The following is a 12,769-nucleotide window of genomic DNA, read 5'->3' as shown; positions in this document are numbered from 1 at the left end:
CTCTACTGTGAATAATAATGTTTGTCTGATATGGTTTACCACAAAAAAAAAACCCAACAAAAACAAACAAATAAAAAACAATTATTTTATTAAAATCCTTAAAATTACATCTATTCATTCTCCCTAAATAAAAACTCCAGAAATATGAATATGCAAATATATTTAATTCCAAAAGTTTAACTGCTGCAAACAATATGTCTGAGCTTGTGACATCACAAAACATTTGGAAGCCAATCCTGGTCCAATATTTAACATACACATGCCTCCGGTTCAAAAACACTGAAAATGGACTTTACAGTAAAGTATGAGACATTTTGTATGAAGTACTTAAATGGATTTTTTAATGGAAGAGAAGGAATAGATGCCATTTTAAGGATTTTAATATGGTATTTATACTTCTTTGTGGGGAAAAAAATATTGTTTCAGGCAAAGTATTTCTATTTGTCTTACCACATGTCTGGAGCGGATCTTTATGTAAATGTACATTGGCAAAATGTGCTTGTAGTATTTAAAGGTAAAGGTATTCATCATAGAGGCGGAATTTATCTTGTCAGTGTTTCATCATTATATATTATAATATAGGATTGGCATTACTGAGCAATTAATATGCAAGCAGTGCTTAACTGTTGCCACTTGTCAAACTGGAACTGATTTTTAACCATTTTAAATTCTGTTGGGAGTATAATCTATAACAATACTTCATATTTCATAAATTGATGATACCGTTTGACTGTAAAATACTAATTTGAAAAGTAATCCAAATGTAGTGGAGTAAAAAGTACAACGAATCCCTCTGAAATAGAATTCAATGAAAATGCTCAAGTATGGTATAAGTGCTTCAGAATTGTGCAATACTTGAGCAAATGTAGTAAGTTGCTTAAATTCCCATTTTTGGAGCACATTTATGGACCTCTTGTTCATCTTAGGATGATTCACACATTTTCAGTTTCCATAACCACTGTGTTAACACCATCTGCAGAGGAAGATCATGAGATACAATCAAAAGTTTCCACAACAGCAACTAAATGAACCCTGAGTGTCTGTTAACATTGTCCTCAATTGGTTATATTCTCAGACAAATTAGCACAAACCAGGTAAGTCACAGTAAACTTTAGGCGCGCCTGGTGTAATGGAAGAAAGTGTGGAGACAGTTATGGAATTTATTATTATCAAGTATGCAGCTTGTAAGAATAATTGGTATTGCTGAGCATGTGCTGTTTGATGTTAAGTTTACATGCAGTTTAAACACCAGTGGAATTACTTCTGCACATTTTCATTCTATTACAGTTCAAAAAAATCCTGCGTTGTTTCAATTCAACAACACAGCAGCCACCAGAAACATGAATTTTAATTAAATCCTTATTTTTTTAAATCATAATTCCTGTTAACCACAGTAGTCTGACTTTTTTAGAGGGCAATTGAAGGCATCCACACTTTCTCTGCCCCTCCCTCTATATGCTGCAGTGTTACCACTATGTGTTAGGTGATATTATCAGAGTACATTTTACAGAGTTGTACAGTACCCTCATAAAATTATCACAAGATTGTAGAGTTCTTGTTGTGTGAGGGTACTTTGTTAAAAAAATCTTTGTGGGCATTCTTCCCAAGTACTTTTATGGACTCTTGCAACGGATCATGTAACTTCTGAAGAAGTAGCTCAGCAACAACCCCTTCACTCTTCTTCTACTAACAGGGTTTTTGAGCCTGCAAATAATTATCTTTACTCTGAGGTGCACATCTGAAACCATGTGTTCAATATGCTTTATGTCTAAAAGAGTGTCAAGGAGGTTCAGTTATACGATACATATATTAATCATGGAAAATTATTTGCAGGTAGTTACACATAACAGTGGTGTGTAGAATGGAATAAGGACTGGGATACATGACTCACACATGCTGACTGATAAAACACCAAAATATATTGTGCGAGCAAACTTTTAGACAGATTTAACTCTGTTGAAATAATCCTGTGCTAATGTAGACCATGTGGGTGACAGCAGTCTATTTTGAGGCTCCGAACGTGACAGGATTTGCTGTTTTATCATGAGATAATAATAAAACAATCCTCCTTGATGTTTTCTGAGCCTTCATATCCTCATCACTAAGTGTACCAGCACTGCAGTCCATCACCACAGGTTTTCTCTGGGCTTCAATAGTATCTGTTTTATTTGACATAATCCAGATTGATGATACAAAGCTGTTTTTCTCAATACAGTTTATTCCTCAAACATAACAAGCTGACCTTCATCATAACCTTTTTTTCTATGATAAATGAATTTCAGGTGCATGGTTGCTCTTGTATGCTGGTCCTGACTTTGTTGGTTTTGGGGAATGATAACATCTAGCATATGAAAGACAATGCAGCAACTCCTGTGACCACCACATGACTTTGTATTCTTTACCAATGGGTCAAGCCAAATAAAAGCATTTTCAGCTATCATAGAAAGCAGCGTGATCTAAGGGAAATGACACAAGGCTGATTCATCGAGCTGTGGTTGAAAGAGTAGTATTTCATCATGCATGACTAAGTCACAGCTCTGCATTACATCTGCAGCATTCTGTGAGGTGAAACGTGAGCACCACACGGGCTTTTTGTTACCTAAGTCAGAAGAAAAAAAATTATTATAGGCCTATATAATGTGACAAATGTAAGCAGGCATTCAAGGTTTGACAAAGTCTGCACAGAAATGTTAAATATTGTAGTCAAATGATATAATTTTAATTGCCAATTTTAATTTTGTATTTTAAATTTAAAGATGACCTTTGACAAATATCCTATGAAACATAACAGGAATAAACACATAAAACAGGTTTTAAGGCATGCTCAGCTTTGCACCAGAGAAAATGCTGTAGAGGAGTCATAAGTATTTACAAACCATAGGGAACACTGCCCCTGGTGGTTATGCAGTGTATTTGTCAGGGTATCATGCTTCTTTTTTTTCCTTTTTTGGTTATCTTGGATGAACCTTGAACTCTCCACCATCCACATTGGTTTATACCTCTGAATGTTTCTCTAAATTCTTATTGACAGCATATCAGTCGTAAATACAAAGGTGTTGGCCCAGTACTGTATTATTTTAAAAGTCTATCATTGATTATCAGACGGATGTGGACCCAACAACATGGTTCCATAATGTATTCTTTTTAGAAATAACATGTATCACCTCACATCATGTTATTCCATCACGTGCCACAAGCTAAATCTGACTGTTACTGTTATTATTTTATTATATATTTAGCTGCACAAATGTGCTATATGATATGGTTTGAAATTAGATCTTCGTAATATTGTGGGAAATGATTAAAGGTAAATAATGTTAACTTAAAGCAAAGGAATGAACCAATTTCACTCATTAGCTCTACCAAAAATAATCTTTTGACTTGCTTTGTAATGTATGAGCCTGTATGTGGTTGGATGGGTGCATCTTTTACTTTGATCTGCCTACAGGGGTCATAAATGAGCACGTAATCAATCTTATTATTTATTCAGTAGAGTCATAAATAGGCACTCTTGATGAACAGAATAACAGTGTAACTCTGTGTTCATTCAGTCCAGCTTGCCAGCTTCTTCACAGAGTCTAAGCACAATAACAGAACAACTCTAATGGTAAAATCTCAATCTCTGCTCAGGGATTATAACAAAATGACAATGTTTTTATCACTAAATCTGACCAGAATAAAAGACATGCAAATATGGCATTAAAGACACAGGGACTGGCCAGGGAGCCTGGTTTGATCCCTGGTTTTGATGAAGATGGGCTGATAAATTAGTCTCGCAAAGGGTACTTTAAAGCAACGCTCCTCTGCATGTATGTTTAGGGGACTATGAAGAAAGACAGACTTTATTGCTTGTGTTATATTGAAATTGGCTTTACTTTATCGTTGTTTGGAGTACCAAAGACCCCAATGCTCTGTCTTGTAATAATCATTATTATTGTAAAATCAGCTATTATTTCTTTCAGATATGTTTTGCCTTCTGTCCATATTAATGTATAAAATGTTGAAGTGGTAACTTTTCCTTTTGCTACAAACTAGATTTGCATGTTATATGAAGGTGATAAAATACAGGAATAAGAATAAAGCACTTTAATTAAACCAATTAAGTAATAAGTATTTTCATGTTTTATATGTATACATGAATATAAACTTTGTATGTGCATGCCTTTGATTGCCAAACAGTGACGTTACGTGATATGAACCCCCAAAAGAGCCAATTAATAATTTTCTACAGCAGACTTTTAAAACATGGCATCTGTTCAAATCATAAAATAAGGTGAAGTTACAGAGTATTAAGCTTACAAAATGATGTTATGATGATAATGTTGATAACCTCCATGCATGCTTTATTCTACTATGAATAATATTTTGTTTCTACTATGGTTTTTCCATAAAAAGGTCTTGTTAAAAACTAAATAAACTCTTGTTAAAATTACACCTCTGTCCATCCACCACATTGAAAATGAAAACAAAAATCTATGAATATACAAATGTATTTCCTCTGAAACTACTGGAGACATAATGTTTCCTACTTCACTGAAAAGTCCTCTCTCAGTGTATGAGCACTAGAGCTTTGAAATTGTGCACGATGTGGTATAATATGATGCATACTGATGATGATGCATGTTTGAAGGTGCATATCTTAAACTCAAATTTTGGGTACACAGGTTTTACCTCTTACACACACACACACACACACACACACACACACACACACACACACACACACACACACACTTATACTCATTTTGACCTTTTGATCATAACATTTAAAAATTTACCTTTAAAATGATACTGTAGGTTACTCAAAAGGGCTGAAGAACAGTAACCTTATTTTGGGTGCATCATTTTCATGGCATTTACATAAAAATAGGGTGCCTGGTAATGGGTAAACAAAACAGACCCTAAATAGGCCTTTGTTGAGTTGGAGTCTCCAGGGCCCCCCAAAAAGAACATTAGGGTTACTGCCGACACAATGTTGGGAGACATTTTAGTGTATCTCAAATTCTTTTCAGTCAGTTATAGTGGTAGAAATTGGCCGACTGGCAGCCATCCATGAGCAACTTTGAACCAGGCTCTTGCCATTTCAAAGGTGATTTTATGAGGGCAGTCTGTATTTGTGAAAGTGGATTCATTTTGGAATCCATCAGCCACATGGGCCACAGACCTTGTCCCTGTGAAGCCTTGATGGCTAAACAAACTGAACCCTCTGGTGTGACTATTTTTCATGTTATTCCGGCAGCATGAAAACACGTCCAATGAATGAAAGACTGATAGACTTAATGGTTCAATCAGTAAATCCCCATTAGCCTTCATGTGTACCCCGGCCTTCCCTCAGACAGTTGACTCTTGGCTGAGCTGATAAGTCCCTCTTTATTCCGCCGCCTGCTGCCATAAAAGCGCCGGGAGCTCATTGTGCGGAGGGATCTGATACGGACTACACCCAGCCGCTGCCTCACTACCCTGGCTTTCTTTGCTGCCCCAGCCTTGACGTTGCACAACGTCGAAGTGTGGGTTAGATTGGAGACTCTAAATTCGTCTGTAGGGCTTTTCCCCTCCCACTAGTTTGGCTGTCTCTCGTTTGGTTAACCTTGCTTCCAAAGCGGTAGGGCTTTTTTATACAGCATCAATTTCTTAAACATGTCTTGGCAAAGCTACGTGGAAAACCTGATGGCCGATGGCAGCTGTCAGGATAGCGCCATTGTTGGGTTTACGGACGCCAAATATGTTTGGGCAGCACATGCCGGTGGTACTTTCAACAATATCACGGTAAGAAGGCAACAAGAAGAAGTAATTCCTGTGAAAGGGTATGGTTCTGTTTGACAGTGTTGTTATGAATCACCCACGCAGACCCTCGCCAGACTGAATAGCGCTAAAACCTTTACCTCGCAGGATCTACATGACGAGCGAGCTAACGGTGCCGTGTTAGCGGAGGGGGCTCCAGCTAGCTTATCGGTGGCCTGCCGCGGCTATTTCCTGCTAAGGAAACATTGCAGGATTAGACCTCGTGTGGATCAGATAAGACCTCCCATTGTGGCTTGCATGTACACAAGGCCATAAAGCATTTAGTTACCCTTTCTAATAATCGCTACTCAAAAAATAAGATTGATGAAATGGACCTAATGCTAATTTAAAACCAGAGAGTAGACGGTGTCTGACTTGAAGGAAGCGTGCATGCTTTTGTGTGCACGGCCGCTTTGATTAGCTAACGTTAAGCCGCAGCTTTACCGGCTACCTGTGGTTAAAACAGCTAACTGCCTGGCGTTTGGTCAGCCTGCCATAGACACTCCCTATTAAAGCGGGGGGGGTGTAGCAGCACATTCACACATGAATATTTTGAGGGAGGATGTCAGTGTGTGTGTTTTTTTTTTTTTTTAAGTTCATTGATACGGATGGCATGAGTGCTAGCCCGGTGCACAGAAAACACACGTCACATCACTTCCGTTACTCACTGCGGGCAGAAGTTGCAAGCTAATATTACTGCTCGACTTATGTAAAGTTTAACATAATTATGGTACTAGTATCGATAGAGGTGCACGTTTACAAGCCCTGTTTATAACCCTCACCTTTCTCCGTATAAGGCATGAATAATTGGTCCCAGCTTTGCAGTTTTGCCAACAAGGGCTGCAATCAATTTCATAACAATTACTCTGCAGAAAATGGTGAAATATATCCCACTGATTTCTTGCAGCCCAAAGTTGCATATTAAAATTGCTTTTTAGCTGACAGTCCAAGACCCACACAGTCAGTTTAGTGTCATATATGACAAAGGAAAGTAGCATATCATCACTGTTGAGAAGCTTAGTTTACATGGTTGCTCATTAAATGACTGAAATTGTAAATTACTATGAAAATAGTCACCAAGTAATTTCCTGTCAATCAACTAATCAATTAAATGTCTAATCATTTCAGATGTGTCAGGATGTTTGACACAAGTGTGTTTATACACTTTTGAATATTGTAGCATTTTATATTATGAATCTTGTTGGTCATCTAACTGGCAGCATATTTATTGCATCTAGTGGAGGATCTTCCTGCAATATTGTTCAGTTCTGTGGCTTTGTGTGTTTTCAGTCTCAAGAAATTGATGTCCTTATCGGTAAGGACAGGGAGACCTTTTACACCAGCGGTCTCACTCTGGGCTCAAAGAAGTGTTCAGTCCTCAGAGACAGCATCAATGACGACGGAGACTGGACAATGGACATCAGGACAAAGAGCCAAGGAGGAGAGCCAACATACAATATCTCTGTCGGGAGAGCTGGAAAAGGTAAAAGTCTAGTTTCAAAACAGTTGATCTATCGCAGTTATTAAAACGCTGCTTTCATGGGTGATGACATCATATTGGTTTTTTTTCTGTCATGAAAACATCACATGGTATGAGAGCTGTACCAAGCAGTACCAATCAAAAGTTTGGACACACTGGGAAGGTACATCTAAACTTTGGCTGGTACTGTGCTTTACATCTTTGTGATGTAAGAAAGTGAAACCAAATCTGCAACAGGAGATAATTTTTGCTTGTTTTTTGACACATGGTAATCAAAACCAATATCATACCAGCATTTTCTTGATTAATCAATGAATCATTTGTAAGACAGAAATAATTTTAAAAAGCTCATCTCAGTTCCCTAGAGGCCAGGTTGACATTTTCAAATTCCTCTAAGCCCATCAATAGTCCAAAGATATTCAGTTGAGTTCTCACAATTGAGAAGCTGGAATATTTATGGACTTTTTGTTATTTGACTAATTGTTTCACTTCTAATGGCAAAATTTCCCAATCTGCATGTAGCAGGGCTCCAAACAGGTCCCAGAATCAACATCATCATATGATGCTCTCAGGCAAAGAAATAGACATAGAAGCAGACTTGTCAAGTTGAAATATTCTACACAGTTGCATTATTTGCATCATAAACCTCATGAAAGCCAAGGTTTGCCTGCTCCATCTGTTTGCCCTCGTGGTCCTCAGCGTCTGGTATGCTTCAGTGTTTCTCACAGTTTGAGAATTTGTGCAGGTCTGACATCTACAACTCGGACAATCGGCTACAAAAATGGCATTTCTATTTTATCTAATTGTCCTTAATCAACTAATCTCTAGCAGACTTGTGAGAAATGCTGATTGCAATCAAAAGCAAACTGTTTTCTTTTCATTTTCCAAAACAGCGCTCCCTTTTTTCTATTCGGAGATTTCCACCTATCACACTCCTGCTCTGCATGCTCAAGAGTTTTCACAAGAGCACAAATGAAGCATTGCATTTGCCTAAAGCATACCAACAAGTGCATTGATACCCTGTAGTCTTAGCACACAACTGTATAGGGTGCTCCTCATTTATTAGCCACTGGCATGTATCTTTTTATAATCGTTCAACAGAATGATCCAGCCCTGGCTTGAGTGCTGTACCCACTGACAATAAATGTTTTCTTGGCTATATTCACTGGCTCATTAGTGTTAAGTTTCATCTGGTTTGCTGTTAAAAGCAAGAGGTCAGCATAAGCTGTCTCAACCAGTCAGGTGTGCTTCTCTTTTCTGCAGCTTATAATTGTTACATTACAGGTGATATTCAACTATGTGCCCTGCAGGACCAGGGCTGTATGGGAAATTGCTCACTATTGAATATTTAAGAACACTAGAAGGTAATAAAATGCTGTTTCTGAAACTACAGTGTGTCGATTGGCAACATTTATGTAGTATTGTTGCAAAGAAAACCGTAAAAAAACAGTAGCCCTGCATATAACACACAGTTAAATCCCCCTGCACTGCACACTTATGGTGAAAATACTTTGCTTGGAATGCCTTTCCTTTTTTACCTTTCACCTTTTTCTTAACTATCCCTTTTTTTCCTATCTCTTCTCTTTCAGTTTTGGTTCTTGTAATGGGCAAAGAAGGGGTCCATGGAGGCGGATTGAATAAGAAGGCTTACTCAATGGCAAAATACTTGAGGGATTCAGGGTTTTAATGTTTTCAAGCTCACTTAGACAAAAATTGAGGGACAAAAAGAAGAGAAAAGAAATATTGCTGTTAAGATTTCTCCTGCAAGCAGTCAAAATGTCTCGGAAACGTTTTAATAGCAATGAAGAGTGGTAAGATACTGTGTCACCTTTGTCCCTCCCCCTTCATCATGTGGAGGGGGGAGACTCTTCAATTTTGTTCATTTCTCTTTTTTTCCTTGTGTGCTCCAGTATTGGTTGTAGTCATGGGAAAGGAGGCGATCCATGGTGGAATTCTTAACAAGAAAGCATATACAATGGCTGAGTACCTGAGGAAGTCTGGATATTAAGCAACCTCTCCACTCCACCCATCCATCAACTTAGCAGCTCACTCCCACTCACCGCATTGTGTTGACACTACTTCCAGGATTAGACGACAAACAATGTTACTTCCTCCCCAGTGTACTTTTTATACACAGCCTTTGTTTGCTCCCTCATCCTCCTTTTGTTCCCCACTTTAACATTGTACTTCTCATGTTTTTTGGCACTACAGTAATGGCATGTTCATTGAAATGGTTTAAATGTTTATTAACCAAAGGAATGTGCAAAAAAAATTATAGCAAAGTGTAATAAAAGTGTACAACAAATTTGGACTCGCCTTGTATAACATTCACTTAGCAAGTGGCTAATACTCCAAGGGGAAGTACAAATGTAATGGTGGTGGCAGTTTGCATAGTTTTGCTTTTTGAGCATTACTAAGAGATGCCGGGTTCTTTTTTGTTTTTGTTTTTTTTTCTCATCAGCATGTCTGCATTTAAAAGTTGCATGCATACTCTTCAGTATACAGATCCCAGTCATATCCCCTCTCTGTTGAAGCGTTATATTCCAGCCAAAACCATGTTCTCATCTGCCTCCATCTTCAATTTTTCAAGCCTCCATTAAAGAAATTACAAATTTCCTCTGACAAAGTCCTGTATGTACAAATTTGCCACCCTTCACAAACAACTTGTTTTTACCCTCCATCACATGCTTTTGCTGTTGTACCTGAATGTGGTCTTAAAAGTTAATGATGTGGTGTTGGGCTGTTGTTTGAGTGTAGTGTAAGGTCAGCATTGCTGAAGTCTCAAGATATCATCATGATACTTCACCACATCCTGGAGTCTCAGTGGACATTCCGCCTCTGTGACAGCTCGGACATTTGTCAGTCAGCTCCTGCTATTTGTAAATTTTTGCTGTAAATCACCACACACTAATGTTATGTAAAGGGTTTTTTCCCCCCTCCCCTTCGGACCAATTGTCATAGAAGAGGATTATCAGAATTGCTTCAGCTCATTCTGATAGTTGATTGTTGGCATCACCTGTTGACTGTAAATCATTAAGACAACTTCAGATAAACATTTAACTGCTTCTTTAGACTTAAACACTACTTAAACTTTTCATCACTAATTGATTTGTTGCTAACTTCATGTTCATTAACCAATGAAACAGCAATGTCATTTTACTACAGTATGAATGCATTTTGACTGTAAACCCAGGCTGTTGGGCTCCAACACCTTGGAATTATTTGCCTTGTGCTTTAGTCATCAAAGGTGTATTCACAAATTGTCATAGTACGGTACTTAGAAGTATATTTAAAAGAAAAAATGATGCTGTGTACACTAAACATATTGAAAATGGTGTTGGTTGGAATAAGAACATTTGTAAGTTGTCTTGTGAAAATTTTCTGAGAATAACTGTATTCTGTGCCATAAAATCGATCTGATCTGTTGCTACTACGAGTTGGATTTTTAACTGCTGCTCCAGCAAGAAGTAACTTTTAATGGCACTTTCCTAAGGGATATTTTGGCATCAGTAATCTCCAGACTTTGTGGAATATGTACAGAATTAAACTACAGAAAAAAACACGTTTGCAATATTTTGTCCTTTTTTTTTTTTTCTTTTTTTTTGAGTTGGAAATTCCTTCCGCTACAAAATCTGCTATTTCAAATGCCATGAATTGTTGAGACATTTTGTTTACAGACAGATCAAATAAAAGTTATTCCAACCAGAGGTAAATCCAGTATGTCCCGTCTGTTGCTGTGAATACACACTTGTATGCACACTGATTCAGGCCATAGTTTAACTCAAGTATTCATTTTATAATTGTTTTATTAATGACACACTACATGAAATTGTATTTGCTTGAAAAATGAGTCCAAAGTGTAGTGAAGTAATCTCTTGTGCTTATGAATGTGACAAAGTAGAAATACATAGCCCAAATTGTGAGGAAGGTCAACCACATTTTCATGGGTGACGGGTTGTCATTTATGGGGAAATGAATTGCTTAAAAGGTTTAATTAATTATTTAAATTTAATAATTTACTGGGAGGATCAGCATTTTTTCAAAGTTAGAAAGCAGAATAATAAGAACGATCTCTTGAAGGAGTGAGAAGAAACAAACCTTTTTCTTTCTAAATTAAAGTAAAATGTAGATACTTACTTGACTTATGGCTTTAAATTGAGTTTTTGGTCAGACCAAAGGTAAGGGGGATGTGTGTTGTAGATTGCTCTATAGTAATTAATTATTGACCTTCACGAACAGGTTTTACTCAATTAAACCCTGAAGAAAGTGAAACCCATACATGATACAAAGATCCCCACAGTATGGCACCAGGACCAAATTCAGCAATGAAAAAATAAAGACAAATTGCTTTGTGTATGTATTCAGTTAAATGTGCATAATGTTGTTTCAAAGGCTTCTCCACTCTGCCAAAAATAGCATTCTGATAGAAATGATGTAACTTTAATAAAAATGTTGTTCAGCTAAACATAGTCAAATATAAATAGCCTATTCCAAAAAACCTGTAGTCAGGCAATATTTTAATGTTACCTGGTGTTACCTCCCCAGGTTGCTGAAGCAAAACCTACAAGCCATGACCTTAAAGGTAGCTACATCCCTGCATAGCACAGGTGTATAGGCAGCTATGGGCACCATTATCACATCAGTGTTTAAATTGTTTGACAAGTAATTGCTACGGTAAAACCATTGTATACAGGCTAATGAAAAACTGGGCAGATCAGGTACATGAGCCTAAGCAAAGTCAAATAATTAAAGGCGTGGGAATTCCAGACTGTAAAATACTAGTTGAGTGTCCTTTTTAACAGTTCTGGTATAAAACATCTATACTTTTGTCACATTTCCCCAACGTTATTTGAGTGGCAGTAAGCTACATTTTAGCCAGTAATTGACGACCCGCCCTTAATTGCACGATAGGCAACACCTGTTATGGTCAGGATGTTTGATTTGTGACCAATTAGGACTCGCGCTCAGCCTTTAGAAACCAGTTGCGTACAGGGCAGTTTAGCGTTTGCGGCACACTGCTGAGGCGATCTGTCTGTGTGAAGTGTATCTTCTTTGTTCCAATGGCGTGTACAGAGAGTGTGGGCTCTAAGGTTTTAATATGTTTTGGACTTTTTGTGGTTGCTAGTTCATTTTGCCATTGCTCAAAACTCACAAGGCTTAAGACGTCAATTAAATGGAAGGAAAACTCGACACTGAGTCGAAGTCAAGGCAGTGATCTGCGACATGGAAGACTCTTAATTGGGCAAGATCCTCTGCGAAATGCCAAACTCAAAGGGACCAAAGCCTTAAAGAACAACATGGATGCCGATTCAGGTTACCAAGCAGACATGGGTATGTAAATTAAAGTACTGATTATAATCAGACACAAAATCGGTTTGTGTTATTTATAAAATCTACCACAGTGCGGTTGATATGTTAAGTCCCATGCATACAGTACATATGTTAGACCTTACACACCTTAATCTGTGCATTACTTAAAATGGGGTTCTCTGAATTTATATTATGTCA

At 37.6% G+C, this 12,769-nt stretch overlaps 1 protein-coding gene across 2 annotated transcripts; it reads left to right on the top strand.

Moving 5' to 3' along the window:
- Positions 1–5,484: 5,484 nt before the first annotated feature.
- On the top strand, positions 5,485–10,968 carry LOC133990891 (profilin-2-like). 2 transcript variants are annotated; one of them, XM_062429309.1, is made up of 3 exons: positions 5,485–5,766; positions 7,072–7,264; positions 9,172–10,968. In XM_062429309.1, the coding sequence occupies exons 1-3, from the start codon at positions 5,638–5,640 to the stop codon at positions 9,267–9,269; spliced, it is 420 nt and encodes a 139-aa protein (XP_062285293.1). In that variant the 5' UTR covers positions 5,485–5,637; the 3' UTR covers positions 9,270–10,968. The 2 variants fall into 2 exon arrangements, with proteins under 2 accessions (XP_062285293.1, XP_062285294.1); XM_062429310.1 differs by lacking the exon at positions 9,172–10,968 and adding an exon at positions 8,851–9,157.
- The last annotated feature ends 1,801 nt before the right edge of the window (positions 10,969–12,769 follow it).

The sequence above is a fragment of the Scomber scombrus genome, chromosome 11, assembly GCF_963691925.1.
Source record: "Scomber scombrus chromosome 11, fScoSco1.1, whole genome shotgun sequence".
Taxonomy (NCBI): Eukaryota; Metazoa; Chordata; class Actinopteri; order Scombriformes; family Scombridae; genus Scomber; species Scomber scombrus.
This window is presented reverse-complemented; position numbering and strand designations above follow the sequence as displayed.